At 43.9% G+C, this 22,053-nt stretch overlaps 1 protein-coding gene across 5 annotated transcripts in view; it reads right to left on the bottom strand.

Annotated features, from left to right (window-relative positions):
• Positions 1–19,077: 19,077 nt before the first annotated feature.
• Positions 19,078–22,053, bottom strand: part of MYB (MYB proto-oncogene, transcription factor) — a 31,553-nt gene continuing 28,577 nt past the window's right edge. For all 5 annotated transcript variants that reach the window (XM_044754874.2, XM_044754876.2, XM_044754875.2 and 2 more), the window contains one exon: positions 19,078–20,357. In XM_044754874.2, the coding sequence (XP_044610809.1) occupies positions 20,241–20,357 (117 nt within the window). In that variant the 3' untranslated portion in view covers positions 19,078–20,240. The remainder of the gene's footprint in view (positions 20,358–22,053) is intronic.

Raw genomic sequence — 22,053 nt, 5'->3', positions numbered from 1 at the left:
TCCCTCCACTCTGACCAAACTCAGGGACCAAAGCAATCAGACAAGTGTATGAAAAGCCTGGAGAGAAAGCCTGTCCAAAGGCCAGATTTTCCCATTTTCTCAGAAAAATATCTTCGGAACTAGGGTGGAGCGTCAGATAAAGGCCAGCACAGCAGCATATACCACGAAGTGACTAATAAATAGTTTGTTATTAGGTGGTGATGATTAGTACAACAAAGTGCCAATAGGTGACTCGATACTCGATCCCTATTCGGAAGATTTTATCAAGTGACTTTTTTGAAGCTTGCATGGAAATATGAACACTCATTTACCCGAATAATCTTTTCTCGTGTATACAGAAAGTGGATGCTCTTAGGCATCTCCTGGCTTAAAAAAATTAGTAAATAAAGTGGTCTGTTTCTTTTATTTTTTTTTTCCTATTTTTTTCTTTGTTATCCCTATTCCGGAAGCTTCCAGGGTGAATTAAAAGCTGCTCTGGCTTCTCTATGCACAGTGAGGAAGGGGGCTACCCGCCAGCCTGGAAGAGTTGGTGACTTCATCTGCTTTCTCCCCAGCATCCCTGTGCTTTGTTCCTGTCCTTAAGGACAGACAGCAATGGTTAAGAACACTGGGAAGATGCACAGAGTAAATCCCAACTGTTTTCACTTTTGAAAATTCCCTTCTGATGCTAATGGTATGCATGCTCAGTTTTTGCATGGTACTAATTTAATATGTGCCAAAGGATACCTATCCTACTTTCTTTGACTGAACATTACATAATAAGCATTTTCCTTGGTTTTTGTAGGCTACATAGTATTTCAAGTGGCTGCACTGGACCATAATTTCATTAATGCCCTGTTGTTTTCTTCCTTCCAACTTCCTAACTTCCTGCCTTTCTTCCTTCCTTCCTTCCTTCCTGTCATAAATTCTACTGCTTCTTATTTATTTTGGCTTTTTCACACCAAGTTTCCAGAAGTGGGATTACCATGTCAAGGCAAATTATGATTTTTTTTTACTGTTCTTTATGTGTAGTGCTAACTTGTTTTCCAAAGTATTTGTAGCAATTCACACTGCCAGCAGTGGTAGCATTTGCCAGCGTGTATCAAATTCCGTAAGCCTCTTCTAACAGTTTGAAGTATGTTTGAATTGTCAACAAAATACTTATTGTTACTTTTATGTGTATTTTCAATTTATAGTGAGCTTTAAATTTTAAGTCTTATTGTTTGCTATTTTGCTTCCTCCTGTTTCAAATTATTCATTTATCTACTGGGATATTTGTTTGTTTGTTTTTCTTACCAATTTGTATGAATTCCTTAAATAATAAAGAATTTGTGGGGCTGGCCCCATGTCCGAGTGGTTAAGCTCGTGCACTCTGCTTCAGCTGCCCAGGGTTTGGATCCTGGGCACGGACATGGCACCACTCATTAGGCCATGTTGAGGCGGCGTCCCACATGCCACAACTAGAAGGACCCACAACTAAAATATACAACTATGTACTGGGGGGATTTGGGGAGGAAAAAAAAAAGCAGAAAGAAAAAAAAGAAGATTGGCAACAGTTGTTAGCTCAGGTGCCAATCTTTGAAAAAAAAAAAAAACTTTGTTGTATTTATCACAACTACTGTGATATACTATACAGACTTTGTGTGTCTTTTTGCTTTGGTTAAGGAAGGTTGGAGATGTATGTGTTTTCAAAGTCTCTTTAACTAAATCTATTGAAATCTAGTTTTGTGATTCAGTCTTTTGCTTCTAAGGTTAATAAAGTAATCCAGAATTTAGATATTTGATAAATGTCAGCTCTTTTTCTATAAATCAAAATATTTAATCTTTTAATTTTATTATATAGTATATGATATAGGTATAAATAAATTTTATGCTCCAATCACTAACCATTAAATTCTTATCACTGTGCTATTCTAGTCCAGCACTACACACGTATTTATTGTTGCTAATATAGGGTAGTGCTGGCTCTCTTTCCTAGTCTTTTTCTTTTCTAGAATATTCTTTGATATTTTTACCTTTTCATTCTTTGAAATAAAATTTAAAATCATTTTATCAGATTTAAAAACATCATGTTGGGATTTAATGGTATTTCCTTAAACCTGAGAAATTCTCTCACGTGTTACTTGAGGTAAGGTGGCATATGGTGCCTGGGATATTTTAGCAACAGATGTTCTCAGCCAAAGTGTATTACATGAGTTTTTTCTCAGAATAGCCTGAAGCAGACATGAGCTAAGAGGCCAACATAAATTATAGCCAAGGAGAGGATTCTAGGTCCATATTCAGGGAAAATGTCAAGAATCAGGCCCAAGGGGAGTAGGTTAGAAGGTAGAGTTGACAGGTTGAAAGGGTACTAAGAAGTCTGGAACCCAGGAGAGAAAGAATGAATCAGGAGACAGACTTTACACCGCCATCAGTGCTTAACCAAAGTCCTGGTTCCTCCTCTTAGCACTTGCCTACAGCCCCACTGAATTTCCCTGTGTGTTAGCAGCGTCCACCTGGGCCTAGCCATGAGCTTCATAAACTAGAAACAAGCTCTATAACCCCATAGAGGCGGTCTCAACGAAATCTAAGCATCTGTCAGATTCCCGTAGCGTGTGATGTGTTTTGCAGGAATTATACAGATTGTCAGTGAATCTTTCATTGCATTTGCCTCATCAGAGATTTTTTAATAAGTTGAAGAAATGTTTACTTTGTGATATTTTGCAATATTTTGTTTTGAAATGTGTACTCTTTTGGAATCAATTGTAAGTCGTAATATTTACCTTTATTTTCCAACTTCAAAATTGCTTTTTTTTAAATCAGAAAGACATGTGATACCCTCTTAACTACAAACACTGTTTTCTAGGAAATAAAATACTTTTGACAACAAATTTCAGGTGTATTCTATTTCCTGAAATCTAGATCAAGATAAAAGAGAGTGATACGGCAGATCAGCTTCCCACAAACCTACCTTTACTCAAACATTGCTATGAGTCGGAATACATTTTATTTATGAATGTTTTCTGAAATTCTCCAGACCTGTTTCTTTCCATTAGAAACTCTTGTTTACAAATGGTCTCTCCATGAGTAAGCATCATTTAAAGGGATGTAACGTCACAAAGAACAGAATGTCGATCCTTTGTAACACTGTACTCCAGAGTTGGATCCCAATACCGAGATTCTCTGAAGCTTAAGTCATTTGCAGAATTCTGGTTGAAAACGCTTCACTGTCCCTAATCTTTGGGGAGTAGCTATAACAGACCTTGTATTTCATCTGAGTATTCCTGGGGGGACTCCTCCTTCCCCCAGCTCTATCCGTGGTCTAAATGGAGCAGCCACCGTTTATGTAAGGCATATGCTCAGTCACGGTGACTATTCAAGAGGAAAGTCTCTGAATTGAAGATAGACAGAATCCCAAGGCACTGACCTTGGTGCAAGATGCTGGAAAAGCCGTGTGTCACAGCCACTCCGGGTTCTTGGCACCGACCCCCCCGGGAGCCTGTTTCTGCGGCCTGTGCCCTGACTTGGATGCACTTTGCACCTGAGAGCTCACTTCTGTGACTCTTCTGAAGCCTGTCTTGGGCTACTAGAGATGCCTTGCTTTCACTCATCACCTGCAAGCAAGTGCCAGCGTCAGAAGCATCTGGAATGTCTGCTTCTCGGGGCGGTCCTTAGCCAATGACTGGCTGGTGTGAGGGTTTACAGGTGCGGCAGACTGGACAAACTCTGAGTGCCACTTGCACCACAGAGTTCCCTGCGGGATCAGGCTGATGCCAGAAACTCGCCTGAAATCGTGCCTTTGCTTGGCTTCTTTCGCTGTCCCCGTCCTGCTTTCCCCTTCCCTTTCTCCTGAGGGCACTTTCATCATAAGTGACTTGAGCACACAGCCTCTTCACAGGCTCTGCTCCCAGGGAACCTGAGCCACGCCAGCAGCATTGACTCCAGCTGGGCCAGTGAGTGTCTCTCCCTGAGATTTTCACACCTGCATCCACCTGGGAGGGAGGCAGCTGTCAGGATGAGTCTGCAGCTGCCGGTGGCTGGAGAGAATGAAGCTGACCCACGGAAAGCCACAGAGACGAGCCTGAAGTGCTGCAGTCCTGCCTCCGGCTGTCCTGAGGCCTCTCAGGACCCCTCCGAGGTGTGGCTGAGACAGAAGGTGTGGGTCAGAGAGCTCAGTTCGGCTTCTCTCATTTGCATCCAAGATCCCAGCTGAAGAGCTCTCAAATGCTGAAGATCCTCTCCGTGGAAAAAGGCGGTGACTCAAACTGTGCCCATAATTTTCGGGGCTCCCTGTCACGTCCACGGACTCTTCATGGGCAGCCCACCTATGTCAGCATCCTGCGTGCACTCCTGACTTTGTGAGGACCAGCACCCAACAGTGCTTGCCTTGCTGGGTAATCGCTTAGAAAGTTTTGAGAAAACAGTAATTAGGACTTTTGTTTTGAATGTTTTTGCCAAAATAAACACTTACCAATACAAAAATCACAACTGATCAAGTCAATAAATAAGAAAGTAAAACAAATGGTCATGCCAAGCACAAAGCTGTAGCAAATGTCCACAGGAACAGAAAGCTCGAGAAAACGAGCGGGCAGGACAAAGAGAGATGATGTCATTGAACTATCATCTTCCATTGAGCAATCTCTCAGTGATTATCGTATTTCTTTCATTAGGAAAAAAGTTTACAGTGTCGCAAAATTGATAGGATGATGATTTAAGCTCCACAATTCCCTACCTGGTTTTGTGTGTTTTTGTCAGTTCTCTCACGTGTCCAAATGAAAGAGCCATTTCCTTTAGGACAGTTGGATGAGCTCCTGTCCTCTTGATGCCCTGCATCCCTCGGCAGCCCTGTCCCCACCCCCCACTGTGCATTGTGTCGGAAACTTTAAGTGGCCTAACACCAGGGGCGCATGGAGGCAGCGCCGTGCACAGGACCCATGTGTCTCTTTCAGTCCTGCATCCGTGCTCAGGTGCACCTCACGCTCTTGTCTCTGGGCCCTCTGACATCCGTCTGTCATCAAGGAACCCCTGTGGGCGCGGACCTCAGGCCAGCCTGGAGCTGGGCCCGCTGAGGGTGCCCTTGGGATGTTGGCCTTCACATCCCTTCAACTCACAGCAAACACTCAAGAATGTTCTGGGCTTGTTCTGCATCAGTTCCTTGTCCCTGTAAGCTGGCAGGACAGCAGGGTTTCCACCGTGTCAGGCAGGAGAGGGAGCCAGGAGGGGACTCAGGGGTTCCTCAGACGGGGCAGAGTCCTCGCTGTAAGGTGGCAGGATCTTTTACAGTTGGGGCTATAGGTCTGTTTGGAGAACTTTTTGCGACCTGGGAAGGTTTACCCGCCTCTGACGGTGCTATCTTCTGCTTTATAAAAAGCCATGTAATATTCATATAGCCCTCGATTTTACAAAAGAAAGAAAAGAAAGCCAGCCAGACCCTACATTCGGTAACGGTATTGGTCAGCCTCTGTCTGTTCCTCACACCATCTTTTCTCTGTGACAGGCACGTGTTAACCCTGAGCGTGGCCTCCACCTCTGGGCCGGAGCTGAAACTTGGTTTTGCCTCGTGAGAGTTTTCCTTATGACCAGTTCTCAAGAACAGACTGCTCATGGTCCCTCCCCTCTTTAGACTTCACACCTTCAACCGACATAGACAAATGTCGCCGTGTAACAAATGACCACAAGCCTAGCAACTTCGAACAATGCCCGCTGATTAGCTTACCATCGTGGGGCCCGGGGTCCAGGAGGGCCCAGCTGGTTCTCCACTCAGGGCCTCACAGGCTGAAGTCAAGGTGTTGGCGGAACTGGGCTCTTACCTGGAAGTTCAGGGGAGGTGTCTGCTTCCAAGCTCATCCAGGCTGTTGGCAGAACTCAATTCCTTGTGGTTGGTTAGAGCTGAGGTCCTCATTTCCTTGCTGGCTGTCGGATGGGGGCAACTCTTAGCTTCTAGAGGCTTCTTTCTGGTACCTAAATGAGGCCCCCCACATCTTCAAAGCCCGCAGTGGGCGTGAATCCTCTTCACACTATGAATCTGACTCCTTTTCCAGCTACTCTCTGGAGAAAATTCTCTGCTTTCACAGGGCTGACGTGTCTGGGTCAAGCCCACCTATCAAATCGCCATTAGGGTCGACTGAGTTGGGAATTTAATCTCACCAGCAAAATCCTCTCACAGCAGCCCCTAGTTGGCTTTGATTCAATCACAGGGGTCCAGGCCTCCCGGGGGAGGGCATCTTTAGAGTTCTGCCTCCTCTGGCTATGGCCTGCGGGCTCAGTGCCCTGGGAGGGTGTGGGGCTGGTGTGGAGGCCTCCACGTTGCAGAGCTGGGCGGAGCCTTTCTCCTGGGGCCGCCTCAGCCTCTGGAGTTGCTCGCTGCTTGCTGTGTGGATGTTGTCCGCTCTGCTGCTTCATCGTCTTGTTCTTTGTCTTCTCTGAGTCGGCCTGGGAGCTTAAAGATTCCTCTACTTTCTTGTGGGGCTAAAAGGTTCTTTAAATATGTTTGCTGAAATTTGTATAGGATCTAATTATGTGGTAATAGGAGGGCATTTTGGAGTCTATAATCCCCTATAAGGATGGATTCCATATTCAGTAAGACGTTATTAATTCAATGACTTTGTGTGTGTGTGCGTGTGTGTGTGTGTTTACCAATGGTGCAGCATCGCTACTGAGAATCAGAGTGGACACCAGCCATCAATGTCCAGTGCAGCTAAACAGCAGCTCTGCTGCAATCGAGGGTTCTAGGAGATGCGTAACAGAATGCAACGGGAGATAAAAGTCTCTTGAGGAAGATGAGTTATGTACATAAAAGACAATGGAGAAATCTATGTGTTGAAAGAGAGATACAAATACAGTGTTTTCTGAGGTCAGAGGAGAGAAAGGTTATGTCCAGTTAGGAAATCCGGAAGATTCCGTGGGAATATGGCTCATGAGGTGAGGCCTGTGGAGGCCGGGCATCCCAGGCCTGTCACAATTCCACTTAGAGAAAAGCCATTTGTCAAGATCCTGCTGGTGTGCCCTCTGTAACAGGCGTGTTAACGTACTGGCAAATCATAAAACATACTTTCATGTCTAATGCAGGAGTAACTCTGTTTTCTGAGTTAGATCTAATTTTGATAATTTAAAGATAAACCGTGACATCATGATGTCAATTTATGACATCAAGAGACTCAGAGACTAGCCAAACAATGATCAAATGCTATTTTATTCCCTGTCCAAAGTAACATGGTAAAATACTCAGATTTATCACTGGTTCTCCTAGCTCACAAAATAGCTCTGTTTCAGCCTCTCTGCTGTTGATGGGCAATCCCAAAACAGAGGATGGTCCCCAGTTGCACATCCACTTTAAAGAGGCAGATGTGCTGACCTGTGGAGTAGCATCTTCCAGAGTGAAAGTGATGGATGTGGTGATCACTTTGGTAGACTGTTTGCAAACATGGCCACGACTATCCAGCTCCCTTTGCAAGGTGACATGGACACTCTTCCCATCGGGGTTGGAGCCTATTTCCCCTGCCCTTGACCCTCGGCTGCCCTTGTGACTTGCTTTGACCAAAATAACGCAAATGAGGGGACATCGTACCTGTTCCGAGTGCTGGTCTTCAGAGACCGTCCCCGCCTGCCTGCTCTTCTGGAATGCTGCTGAGCCACGTGGGAACCAGCCCAGCACCCCATGCAGCCAAATCCAGAAGCAGAGCTGGATTTCAGGTGCTTGAGGAAACCTAGCTGAGAGCAGCAGAAGTGTGGGTTCACCAGAAATAATTAATGCTGTCATTTTAAGATGCTAAGTTTGGGGCTGCTTTGTTGTACTCTCATAGCTCTATTTCTCTTCTGAAGTGAGTTGAAAGGGCAAGTGCCACTCCCGTCTTTAGTAGCAACATTAAATAGTGACCTGCGACAAAGATTTCTCATAGGAACTTTGCAAGCACGATTTATTTCATTTGTTTCAATAATGTGCGAATTATCTTTCTGTGATAGGTACACACAGATTTTGTGTAACTTACTTAAGAAGTATGGTTAAAAGTGACTATTTTATTTCCTTTTTTTTTTTTCTTGAGTGAAGAAAAAATCATTAAATGTATGATGAGTTTCAGGTGCTTCAGAAGAAAAAAGGTGAGTTGAATTGAGTTTCCCAGACCTCCAACCTTTCAAAATGGTCCAGTGATGGATGCTATTCGCATAGCATTGGCCAAATTTGGGGGAGGAGTGTCTGAAACATCTGGATAACATAAAAATCATTTTATTCTTTTTAATTCTTATAGTTGATTTATTTCTGTAAGTGACATTTATAAGGCACTTTATCCTTTACAGAGAATTTAATCTTTTATAGAACATCTAAACTTTATAAATTAAAGATGTGGGTATTATTCCTCACCCTCCCCCACCATCCATTTTACACATGAGAAAACCAAGGCCAAGAGAGATTAAGTGACTTGGCCTAATGGAAAAAGTCTCCATATTTTCCTGCTCCCGTCCAACGCCAAAGCCACGCTCTCTCCATGTGTGAATAATGGTCAGTGGTTTGGAATGTGGTAGTATGTTTCATTTAAGGTCTTCAAAATGTTAATCACTTCTCTTCTTGCATAACATCTATATCTTTAATTTGGAAAATATCAAATAGGGAAATAATTAACTACAGCAATAAGTCATTTAATTTTTTTTAAAAAAGGGGCCAGCCCGGTGGCATAGTGGTTAAGTTTGCACTCTCTGCTTTGGCGGCCCAGGGTTCACAGGTTTGGATCCTAGGCACAGACACACACACCACTCATCAAGCCATGCTGTGGTGGTGTCCCACACATAAAGTAGAGCAAGATTGTCGCAGATGCTAGCTCAGCAACAATCTTCCTCACCAAAACAAAATGAAAACAAACCTCTACAATGCTACTTGCATGCTCAGCTGTCAAGTCTTTATAATCTGCTGCTAACCTCACTGCTGACATTGTGTTCATCTTTCTCCCCATTTTATTTGCAAGAATTTCAAACACCCAGAAAAGCTGAAAGAATTGTAAAGCAATCACCCATACACTCACTGCCTGGACTCCATCATCAGCATTTTATACTACTTGCTCTCTTGTATCCTCTACCCATCTACCCATTCCTATCCATCTACCAGTCGGTCCTTTTGTATTCACCTTTAATCAGATAATTCAGTGGCCCAGGACAAAACACTGCTAAGAATATTGCTTTGTGAACAAAGTTTCGTCCCCTCAGGTTGGCACAGGATCTGTAAACAAAACCATTGACGATCTGAAAGCCACCTTCCAAGGAAGGATGCCACCAGAAGCGCCAACTGAAGTCAGTTTCAAAATGACTTCTGAGTCTGAATGGAGGCGTCGGCTGCCTGCCAATCCCCAGGGCTGGTGAGAAGGCCCCTCCTGCCTGCTGGCCCGGAGAGGGTTCCTTCGCTGCAGCTCTAAGTCTGAGTTACCTTTGGGGCCTTTTTTCTTGTACTCCTGAGACTTCCCTCTCAGTAGAGACACAAACAAAGCTAAAAGGCATGGAAGGGAATTGTGGAATTACAGGACACAGAAGGACAGGAGACCACCTGGGGAGTCTGCACAGGGGTCTAGTGTCCAGATTAAGGGCAAAGTCCACTGAGCACAAAAAACCAAAAAGCATGGGCAGTACTGGAGAGAAGGGCAAGTTGATCCAGATGATCCAGCTGGACGTTGGGAGGAGGAGTGGTCAGGGTGCTGGGGGCCTGGAAGAGGGACCCTGGAAATACTCCATGGGCTTCTAAAGCAGGATGCCCACAGAGCCCGATGACAGACTCTCTGCCTCTGGAACGTGCTCCTTTGTGCCGCATTCCGCTCACTTAATACAAGTACTGAACCAGAGGGAACAAGTCTTACAAATGGATTTGAAACTTACAGCTTTGGGAGCACTGCAAATTCCAATGTATGTTGACGGTTTTTATAAATTGGGTGGGGTAACCTATCCTCTATCTATCTATCATCTATCTATCCATCATCTATCTATATCTATTTATCCATCATCAATCTATCTATCTATCTCTCCATTATCTATCATCTATCTACCTATCTATCCATTATCTATCTATATATCTCTATATATCATCTATCATAGATAGATCTATCATCTATCTATATCTATCTATCTATCATCTATATATCCACCATCTATCTACTATCTGTCTATCTATCTATCTATCTGTATCTTCCCCATGAGAGCTCTGCTCTTGTATTCCATTTCGCCTGATGATGACAGAATTTGGCAATGTGGAGTTGAAAAGGGGCTCTTCAGGGGGCTGGGAACCACTAGGCAGGGGTTCTATGCTCTAGTACCCATGTGTCTCTTTCTCAGGATTCATATTCACCTGGAAGTTTTGTATTTCTCCCTGAGCATAGGCTCCATGAGGACAGAGGTGGTTTGTCTTGTCATGGCAACGTCCCCAGCATCCAGCACAGAGAAACCACCAGCTTTCCTTCTGCCACAGTTATCCAATTTATCTTTCCAACAAACATTCGTGAAAGACCTACTATGAGGTAGGCACGTAGCCCATGGAAGACAGTAACAGTGCAGTGGTTCTCAAAGTGTGGATCCTGAACCAGCAGCATCAGCATCACCTGGGACCTTGTTAGAAATGCAGATTCTCGGGTGCCATTCCAGACACTCTGGGGGTCGGGCCCAGCCATCTATGAGTTCATAAGCCTCAGGGTTGCCGCAGCGATTCCCCAATCTTTCATCACAGTTGGCCACATCTTTCAACCAGGTGGAAGGAATCCATGACACAGAACTGGGTGCTGCCAAAAGCTCTGAGTAGCTCTGTGTGCTCCAGCCTGACCCCACATTAGACTCACCAGGGTGTTTCCCAAACCTGCCGAATACTGGGCTCCTCCTCCAGAGTCTGGTCCTGCGTGTGGCCCGGGCGTTCAGTTTTCAAAAGCTCTCCAGGTGATTCTACCATGTGGCCAAGACTGAGAACCACTGAGGCAGTTGGAAGTCCACAAAGGGAATGAGGAATTGAAACCGAGCTCACTGAGGGAGGCCAGAGTATTAGGTTGAGTCACATGAAGTTGCCACAGTTGCAGGTTAAAATCTGTCAAGTGTTGGCAATTATATTTGGTTTAACCTACTAGTTGCTCTCTGAGACAAAAGCAGTCATGGCACGTGACCAAGAAAAGGGCCCAGGAAATGGAGGAAGCATAAGCTCATTTAGTCTGTATAACTGAAGCAGAATCTATTATCTTCACCACTAAAAATAGAACCACTATTGTGATTTTTGATTATTTTTCCTCAAGGGCTGAGCTCACAAACTTTTTCTACAAAAAAAACCAATAGTTTATTTTGTATTTATTTTATTTATATTTATTTTATTTTATTATTTATAAAAATAAATAATAAATATTTTAGACTTTGCAGGCCACATGGTCTCTCTCGCAACTATTCAACTCTGCCATTGTGGTGGGGAACTGGCCATGGACAATAGGTGAATGAAAGGACGTGGCTGTGTTCCAATCAAACTGTATTTGCTGAGCTAGATTTGATGGGGAGCCGTAAGGTGCCAACCTCTGTTCTATGGTGCAGATTTTCCATAAGAGGGCTAGAAGTTGTCTAAGACTTTGCATGATGAAACAGTTGGCTGGTTGACCTAAGTTCTACAAATCAGCTATAAGATACACAGAGAGCGTCCATATGTCAAGTAAGTTGTAAGTGATACGCAGAGTTTGTTGAGTTCCTTGGAATAGAAGGACTCCCATTTAAGCAGCTATAGTGAGGCTAGGGGACAGAGACAGGAGGAGCCCAAGGTGTGGACACTCCTTTTCCCTGCTTAGACAGTTGGTGTTTAGCAGATGTTCTCGTATTCGTTTGCTAGGGATGGCATAACAAAGTACCACAGAGGGGGTGTCTTAAATAAGAGAACTTTATTTTCTCACAGTTCTGGAGGCTGGAAGTCTGAGATCCAGGTGTTGGTGATTTGGTTTCTTCAAAGACCTCTTTCCTTGACCTGTAGATGGCCATCTCCTGCCTGCGTCCTCACGTGGTCTCTGCATGTGTGTCTGTATCTTAACTTCTTATAAGGACACCAGTCATATTGGAGTAGGACCTACCCATATGACTTCATTTTACCTTAATTCTCCCTTTAAAGGCCCTATTTCCAGATACAGTCACATTCTCAGGTACTGGAGGTCAGGACTGCAACATAGGAATTTGGGAGGGGATGTAATTCAGCCTATAGCAGTTATCAAATGTGTTACCTTCGTGAGCAATACACACGTCAAATAAACCCTCCAAAAGCCCTGTTGTTTCCCACATGCAGCGTCATAATGACCTCCCCTCCTCAGAGATGGTTAGAGCTAGACAGTCTACAGCTGAGCTTATCCAAACTCATTTTACGGCTGAGCAAACAAAGACCCAGAGAGATGAAGTGGGTGGTCACAGTCACACAGAGAGGGCGGAGGTGAGACCCCGCGTGGGTACTAATTCACGTTCTTTCATGGATTTTCCGAAGCACCTACTTCATGTTCGCATTGGGTTAGACACTGGAGATAAAAGGGGGCCATCTGGACATGCACCAACCCATGAGCCACAGTGAAGCCTGTGGCTCTGATGGGCCTGGGGAAAGTGAACAAAGTTTGTGGGAGGCTGGACACTATTGGGTTAATTACTAATAAGAAGCTAGGGAGGCCTTTCTGAAATTCTGCTAACTTCCAAGCTCTTCCTTTACTTTATGGTCTCACCAGTTATAAGGCTCTGCGGATTTAAGAAGAATTTTCAAAGAAAGAAAATCAGACTATGTAAAAGACACAGCCTGATGTCAGAAATGTTAAAACATGAAAAAGGACATATTAGATTTAAAGAAATATGGTTATTGAAATAGCAAGTCTGAAACAGGCCATTTTCTTAGTACTGTTGTGGGTATCCAAGACAATAATGCTCTGCCAGTCATTTTAAAATTGTATATATCAGATTATATAAAGTTTTGAATTCTGTCTTGCATAGAAAGTACTCCATAAATATTTGTTAAATAGGTGAACGAGTTAGATTCTGGGCAAATAATCTCTTAGCTGTTGTTTTCTAGTCTCTTTGACTAGTATATTTATGCTCCTTATTTCCCTTCATTGCCATTTAGTATAATTTCCTGGTGGAGTGGCATTAATTCATGTCTTCAATGCATGAGGTTTAAGCAGAATACAAGTTTCTAATGTCTTTTCATTTTGGCATGTTTGAAATTGGGGAGGGAAATGGATTTGGGATAATTTGAGTAAAGCGAGCGGCTACTATCTAGTGAACTGGCCATTGTTCCAGTGCCTCAGGCTGCACACTGGCCACTGCGGGCACTGACTCAGAGGCTAACCAGGAAAGGGAAGGTGGGAGAGTCTGTCCATTGTCAGATATTTAGGAACATTAAGACTAGGTGGATGGATTTACATTCCTTAGAAAAGTGACTAAATAAAAGAAATCCTAGCTCTGTCCTTAACATCTGCCCCCGAGCACAGGCAAGGGTGATGTGTTAACTTATGAGTTCATTTCAGAGGATGTTTTCCAGCAGGAAAACCTCACAACTCTAAGTATTCCAATGTCTTGGGGCGACTGCAGCTTTCTTTGAACTTTATTTGTCTTTGATCTGAGGACCTCCGTGCTTTGCAACTGTATAACAGGATCAAAAACTTCCTCCATTTAAACAGAAATTCCCAAGCACAGAGGTGGAAAATGACTTGAACAAGGGTTTTAGGCAAGTGGATTAGAGACTGGTTTAGAACTAGAGCTTCTGGATGAAATTGGTGTTTTTGTTTTGTTTTGCTTATGTGCTAAATTTCTTGAGAGATAAATTCCCTTCTGATAGATTATGTGCAATATGGTTTTATATAAAAGGGATTCAGACATACCATGTGTAAAGTTATGCTTCCCCACATATTGTAAAAACCAAACAAAAGATGGATCTGAAGGCCAAGGTTAGCCTTAATTACCAACATCTGTAACAGAGTGATGCTCTGCATTTAAGAAATTCTACTTAGAGTCATGGGCTCAATATCTTCCTAATATTCTATAGACCAACAGGCATGTTCATGAAGGCACTATGGGCTCAACAGGAACTGAAAGCTATATTAGAAGTTTTTCCTAAGGTGGCATTTTTAGTGCCATCCCTTAGACCACCTGCTTTAGAAACACCCAGAAGTTTGTTGAAACATTTGTAGGTCCGCGCCTGACTCATGAATCAGAATCCTTGAGGGTGAGGTTAAGCATTTCTATTCTAAATAAGTTCCCAGTGTGTTTCTGATGCCCCAAAAGTCTGAAAACCACTGGACTCAAAGAGTAAAATAGAATAAACACAGAAGTAAGCTGAAGACATCTTCAAGCACAGATATTGGTGGGGTCCCTTAGTGGGCAAAATTTCAAGCAAATCGAGATTATAAAGTATTTACAAAGTCATTGGAAAATTTGATCGGTGAAAACAACAGGGAAGGTTTTAGATAAATTGTTGGTTATTGGTTAAAAATATTCTCTTCTTAAAGGAGAAAAGCGTTTTATGCAAATGATTCTTCCTGTACTGATTATTTTATATACTATAAAGTGTAAAAACCGCCTTTATGAACTTCAGATCAAAAGGTATTTTTCATTAAGATTTTCTGAGATTACAACATTCTTTTGAAATTTAGAAGCAGTAAGAAATGTACTACATAAAACCCAATGAACAGGGTATAAAATGCCAATTGTGCAGTCATTTGGCTTTGCTAACCTGAGGTTTAGTTTTATACCATCCGTGAGAAAGGGATTTGAACAGAATTGTTTGTATCAATTAATCACTTTATTTCCTTGTCTAAAACCATTCAATGACTGCCCATATCTCTAAGGACGAAGTTCGAACTCTTGAAGAACGTTTCCACAACTTCCCTCTCCAGCCACAGCTCTTCCCCACCCTCCTGCTTTCCCTTTCAGTTTCTCCTCGCCCCAGCCTCTCAGACATCACTCAGCACTGCCAGGAGACTTCCCCGCTCTTCCTCTCCCTTCTTCCCGAGCACATAGTGAGCACTTCACACATACTGTGTCGTTACTAACAATAGCATTATACGATGGAGAAAAGTGGACACCTTTAAGGCACGTTCTGGAAGTAGAGTGCTCAGGTCTTTCTGAGGACTTGTGCATAAGGGGGTGATGAGATAAAGGGAGAAATCAAGGTTGGCTTGAGAAATGAAGACATTAATTAGGAAATTACTGCTAATTACTACAAATGAGAAAAATAGAAGCATTGAGTGATTACGAGTTTTATTTTGTTCACACTATTTTAAGATGCTTATGTGGGGAAGATGTTAACACAGAATAGGATACAAGAGTGTGGAATTCCAGAAGGGGGTCAGAGCCAAAGATGGAGACAGTTTTTAAAGCCACAGCAGTAACGACATCCCTTAGGAAGAATAATGGAGAGAGAAGAGTCATTTCGAGGCCAAGGGGAAGAAGAGTACCAGACAGAGGATGCAGCCAGGAAGGAGGGGGACCAGGAGAGTGGAGTCCTGAAGCCAAGAGAGGAAAAGTGGCTCAAGAAAGCGGGAGTGCAGAGGCTGTGAAGGCTGCCAATAGGTGAAGTAAAACGAGGACTAAGAAGTGACCACAGGATTTGACAACATGGAGGCCATTGGTGACAATGACATGGTGGAGTAGGGGCAATGAAAGTTCATGTGGTGTGGGTTGCGGGAGGAGGCAACATGAGGAAGTGGTGACCACAACCATAGAAGATCCCGTAAGCAGTTCTGCAGAGAAGAGACACAGATAAATGGGGCTGTATGATGGGGATATGGGATAAAGGGGTATTATTAATTACTGCTGGGAGATGTAGACCATGTTAATGTGATAAGGATGACTCAGGAGCGAGGAAGACACTATGATACAGGAGGAAGATACCATCTGCAGGATGAGGCCCTGCAGGATAAGAGGGGACGGCTTGCAGAGGCCAAATGGAAGGGCTGGCCCGTGACTGCAGTTGGCAATGTTCATCCATGCCGGCAGGAGCGGGGCAGGGACTCTGGTGCTCGTGCAGGTTGGTGATGGCTTTGGTGTGGGAATACCCCCGTTTTCTCATTGACGGATGAGTCAAAGTCATCAGCTGGGAATTGGGTGGAGATAAGGTGGAGAGACTGAGATGAAGAGGTGTGAAATTTTTGTCCGGAGCATGGGAGAAAGAATATGCCAGAGAATATCCTCAGGCAGCAGTATTGCCGGAGCGTCCACTTGCAATTTATCATCACAGATTTAGAGTGAGACAAGTCATTATATTTGAGTGTATTTCTCCAGCAAATTTCAGATGCTTCCGTCACTCTGCTGCCCCCCCAATTCCTGCGTTCACTTTAGCTGGGCTTTCTCTGTCAGTCCCGAAGATCCCAAGTCTGCGGGACACCTGTCTGCCCTCCAAGTCTAGCTCTGGGGCTCTCCTGCGGTCTCTGTTACCCCTGTCATGACCCTACCGTGATTATCCACTTACTCATCTGTATCTCCCACGAGAACATGACCACACAGAAGGCAGAGAGTTTTGATCCATGTTGTTCTGAGTTCTATCCCAACTTCAAAGGCAGCACTGCACACAGGTGCCGAACACGCAGCAGTTGAATAAAATAAATATGGCCCATAAGGCACACAGCAACCTCTCCAATTCCACAGTAGCATCAAGAACGTTTGCAGTGAATGTTAATTACAAAGAATTCTTACCTATTACCAAAACACCAACAAGTTCCCTAAGACTTGTAGTTCAGCTTCCTCTTGCTGCGGCTCCCAAAGTTACGTCTAATTGTACACAAGTCAACTTCATTTTTAAAAAGAGGTTTGCATTTTAGCTGACTTCCTTTCCTCCACTCTATCCTCTTCAAGTGGTGAATAAGGAAGGCTTGATTTATCACAGCAATGGTTAGAGGAGAAGAATAAGTACCAAACTTGTGAGTGTTTTCAGTGCAGTGGAACAGCCCTGCACATGGCACTTCATCTACCAACAGATTTCTTCCTTGGATCAGAAACCAACAAGTTTAAGGAAGAAGATGCCCATATTTCCCACATTTGCACAAGAAGGAGAATCATAGATTTAACTACATGTTAGAATGATTAGGAATATTTTGAGAAGATGTCATTTGGATTGGAAGTTAGCTTTAATGCATACAGTAGATTGAACACACAATCAGGGACGTGGGGATCCGTGTATTCACTTCCCCATTGCTGGGCAATGGATGTGTTTTCCTTTCAATCATGAATCATTACCGTGGCTTACCTCATCAACAGGCACTACAACATTTTACAAAGATGCAACAACTCATTCACCATCTCACAGAATCTTCGCAACACTCAACACCCAGGAGATGCATTTTATTTCCAATATAAGTGAAGTGGAGCTTAGAAAGACTAAGTCAAACTCATACAAGGTCACAGAGCTGATAAAGGGCGGAGTCTGAATTTAAACCAAGACTGGTCAGGCTCCAAAACTGATTTTCTTTTAATAAAGCAATATGGCAAGCCCCTTATTGGAAGCCCCTAATAATGTCTAAGGCCCCTTCCAGGTCTAATATTGTGTAATTTCTGCAGAAACAAAGACGCACCTCCCTGCACATCTTTCTCATCTTGGATCATCAGTGCCATTAGCGGCTGGTAGACCATTCTGAGTCTTCTCAGTGTCTCTCCTTCTCTCTGGATGTGCCCATGTGGACGCAAGCTTCACACACAGGAACTCGAAAGGAGGACCTTCCTCTGAGTAGTTGGCAACACTCTTCCCATGCATTTTACTACTCGAATCTGTGCTGTAGAGAGGAGGATTAACAAAAATGACCAGGACAAATAAACGTTTTTGAGATGCTTGTGAATGGGAGTTATAGGAGTGTGAATATTTGTACATAAAACCTAAATTTACATGGCTTTTCATTAATTTAAGTTTTCAGTTTCTAGTTTATTGGGTTACGTACTTGTTGGAAAAGTAAATGTTTATTTCAATTCTGTATAATGCTGAGTTCACTCTTGCCATTCATTTATTTTAATAGTTATAACATGACCCCCAAGCTTCATGCTCATCGACAATGCACACTTCCAGCCAGATGGACATGTGCCACCCACCCAGCAGGCGTCACTTAATTGTGGAACCCACACGTGATGGCAAACATTTGTATGGTGCATTATTAACAGAGTTCATTGTAGGAATGAACTCATTTCACAGACGTAGAAAAACTTGTCCAACTGCAACCGACTAGTAAGCGGCAGCGTCGGCCCCTGGAAAATGCTCTGGCAGCGCATGAACATACAAAGTGTCCCAACACTGGGATGACACATTGTTATCGATCAGAAATACAAAGAATACTGAACAGTCTTAATGACTAGCAATAAGGGGTAACAAATCCTTGGCTCGAGGAACAGCAAGTGTATCATGCACATGAGAATTCCAAGTCTGAGCTGGAAAAGAAGGAGTACAGGAATTATAAGGAGGCCGTGTGGACGGGATATTGCAGCAGAGCCAACAGGACGCTGAGCCGAGAGGTGGAAGCCAGTGGAAGTTCATCTGTAAAACAGGGAGTCCAACCAGATGACTCGGCTGGGACGCCCTGTCCGGGCACCTAGCCTCCTCTGGCTCTGCCCTAGGAGGCTAATCGGCTGCCTTCCATCCTGATGCAGCCTTGCCCTCTAGCTCCTGGTTGGTTTTGCCAACGAGGACCCTGGCAGAGATGAGAGGGAGGGGAGGGAAAGTTAGGGATTACCCTTGGCTCTCTCCCTGTGGGGTCTCCAAAGGTCACAGCTCCTCTCCAGGCACCTGCTTTCCACGACTCTCCCCCTCCACGTGGCAGCGTCCTTCAGGCCTGCACCCACCAGCATGCACTGCCTCGGTGATCCTCCACCCCTGCCCACGTGTGTGGGCTCAGCACCCTTCTAAATGAACTCTCCTCGCAGGATCCCAGTTGGGATGCTGCTGGAACCCGGACTGATACATTGTGGAAGATTCCTCCCAGCTGTCATCCTGCACATGATTATTTTGTGAACTACTGCACTTGGTTTGCTTGTTCTTCTTTCTCCACAATAAGGATTCTCGGCTTCTTCACGTGAAGTTCAGATGGTGTGCAAATTATTAACAGAAGAAAGCGCTCTGAGTTTGCTCCATTTTTTTAAAAAGTGTAACCATCATCCATGGTCACAAGTAAGAGAGAAGTCAAAAGTAAGTAAAATAAGGGCACAGCTTTATTTCACTACAAGGCAGTAAGTACACTGTCATATCAAAAGTTTGGTGCCGGCTGTCGTGCACCGAATGTTCTTAAGGCAGCGACCGGCTATTGACCCCAGTCTCGAGCCCCCAGATGCAGACACAGGTTCTGCGCCGCAGTTCCGAGGACAGACACGTAGAAACCACGGGGGATGCTAATCCAACATAACCCCTAAATCATAGAACAGGCTGAACTCAAAACAAAACACAGGACGTTGACAACATAGATCTCCCAAAAAAAGAAGTGCAATGCATGCTCTTATAAACCAACAATAACAAAAAAAAAAAACCAACAACAATGAATGCAAAATCTCCCAAACAAGTTTTCCAATGTGTTACAAAAGGAAAAAAGTATATATATATATAAAAAATAAAAAAAGTCTTAAGTACTAGTGCATAGTCAATCACCTAACACCAAGTCCCTCTGCTTCCATCGAAAGCTCTACTGCCCCTGTTACTAGCAGCACGGCTACAGGCTAAGACCATAGCAGCAAAACACAGTTTTCATTTGGCATTTACAAAATTAAATTACTGAATAAAAATATAATTTTTTATAAAACTATTTCATACAGTAATAATTTTTAAAGCAAGCTAACAAAAAAACTCATAAAATGGTTTAGTACAATAAATGTACTTCCAACATTACTAACCATAAATGAGCATCGGCAGATCTTGATTCATTATCCCAGAGTATGCAGCCAACCTCTCTAGTAATGCATTGTGTTTAGTGATTGAGAAAAGTGAAATATTGGAGTACCTTTTTATGTGTAAAATTTCAAAAACCTCAGCACAGGAAAAAATACTGGTCTGTTGGATCTTCTGAAATACAGATAAATCATTTTACGTTTAAACAAATCTGCATTAAGATATTAACAACTGACTACAATTCATTACCTAATAATTTAGGTAAGACTGTTATTTATTTTTTTAAAAAAATCCTTTTAGTTGGGTGAAGTCTGATAAGACTTCATCCATCTAAATGCACTTGGTGCTGCTCTTGACTGTTGTACCACAACAAAAATAGGCTCTTCTCCCATTCATGAAAAGTCTCATGTAGAGGATGATAAATCCCAAGTCAACTTGAAGTGTTCTGAAAATCATAATGCTTGTTGCAAACGTCTCACATGACCAGAGTCCGGGTCGAGAAGGCGTTCACGTATTTCCGGGCTGGACCCGAGGCCGTCACCTGCTCTTCCGTCTTCCCACAGGACGCGGCTTCCCAGGCACCACTGCAGGGCTGATGGGGAAAGAAGACGATGTGTGGTCAGCCAAGACACCCGTGTGAGCCCACAAACGGATTCCCAATCCTGGCAGAGCCGCCACGGCTCAGCGGGTTCAGACCTCCAGACGGCAGGAGGCAGACACCAGGGAGCCTTCGTCATCTAAAATCTGAACCCTCTGACCCCCTGGAATCCAGCATCTCAAGTGATATTAAGAATCAGAAACTGTTTATCGCTCAGAGAGAAACCCACTCCAAACAGTATGGTAAGACAGCAACACTTCTTCATCTCAGGGCCTTTGTCTATGCGGCGACTTTGCAAAGCTGGAGACAGGTACCCAAGGGGAGCCCTGGGCAGTGACTCATTAAGCCACCTGGTGAGTGGTTGAGCCCCCTGAGCAAAGAGGCACCTGCAGGTGCTGGAATTGATCGACACCCACTAACCACAGTGCATATATTTTGTATCAATTACATATCGGTTGATTTAGAAACATTTGTGTACTAGGGTAGCTGACTTTTTGAAGTAGTGGAGAGGCTGTGCACCCGGGTCTGTCTGCTGCATAGCCTGGCTCCTGCCTCCCTCGGGGCTGCCTCCCACTGAAATATGCACTATTAGTGCCCTAGTTAGTTCCCAAAAGGATTTAAGATGCTTACGAAATAAATACCAGATAACGAGGTTTAAAAAGTGGACAAGGCAGGATCATAGGGAAATGTGGGAAAAAGAAATAATATGAAGATGCGATGAGATCCGTCCACAAAACACTTGCCAAGAAGTACCAGCCATATGCTAACCTCAGGCTTTGCTCTGAGCTGTCTAGCAGTCAATGCAAAGAGGGAAATAAACACAGGCAGATAGAAGATTTGGTGCCCGAAGCTCAAAACTAAACCAGTGGTTTAGTAAAAGCACAACTATTCCCTGTATGGACACCAAAGAGGGATTTTTTTTTTTCCCATGGGACAAAAGAGAAAGAGAAAAGAAAGGCCTCTGCTCTCTAGAGCTTCAGTGTCCTTTAGGAGACAAGATGAACCCATGTGGAACAGGTGGAGGAACAAGAGGCTGAGGAAAGTTTCTTGGTACCGTGCCTGGGGGAAGCGGGGATGGGCCACCGAGGACTTGCCAGGGCAGGGCTCCAGAGAAAGGGCAGGAACAGGCAGGATTCAGAGACAGGTGACAAAGGAGGAGTGCAAACCGGTGGAGAAATAGCATGAGAGAGTCAGGAAGCTGCAATTTGTGCCTTGCCTGTGGGAGGACTGTGCGAGAGAGGGGAAGAGATGCAATGGATTAAAGGATAACATTGAACAAGCACTTACAATACACCGCCCACGCTCCCAAGGGTCTGACATGTATCATCTCATTTAATTCCCACACAAAATGCCTGGGGCGTAGGTATGACTCACTGTGCCCCTTCTACGGACCAGGCACTTAAAGGAAGAGAGAATTTAGGCAACATCTTCCAGGTCACTCAGTTGAGAGAAGAGGAAGCAAGAATGTGAATCCAGGCCCGACTTCCACTAGAGTTCTCATCTGTGGAAAAGTGTGCGGTCAGGTCAGTAGGGCCTTGGGATGCAGAAAGAAGCGTGTAGATGGGGTGTGGACATCATCAGACTCTTTAGCAAAGAAGTATGATAATTCTGATTGAACGTGGAATTTGTACGGTGATGGAGTTTCCTTGCCTAGTGGCCGGGACAAAGTTTCAGGGACATACGGCTTATG

The sequence above is a fragment of the Equus asinus genome, chromosome 24 (assembly GCF_041296235.1).
Source record: "Equus asinus isolate D_3611 breed Donkey chromosome 24, EquAss-T2T_v2, whole genome shotgun sequence".
NCBI classification, from domain to species: Eukaryota; Metazoa; Chordata; class Mammalia; order Perissodactyla; family Equidae; genus Equus; species Equus asinus.
This window is presented reverse-complemented; position numbering and strand designations above follow the sequence as displayed.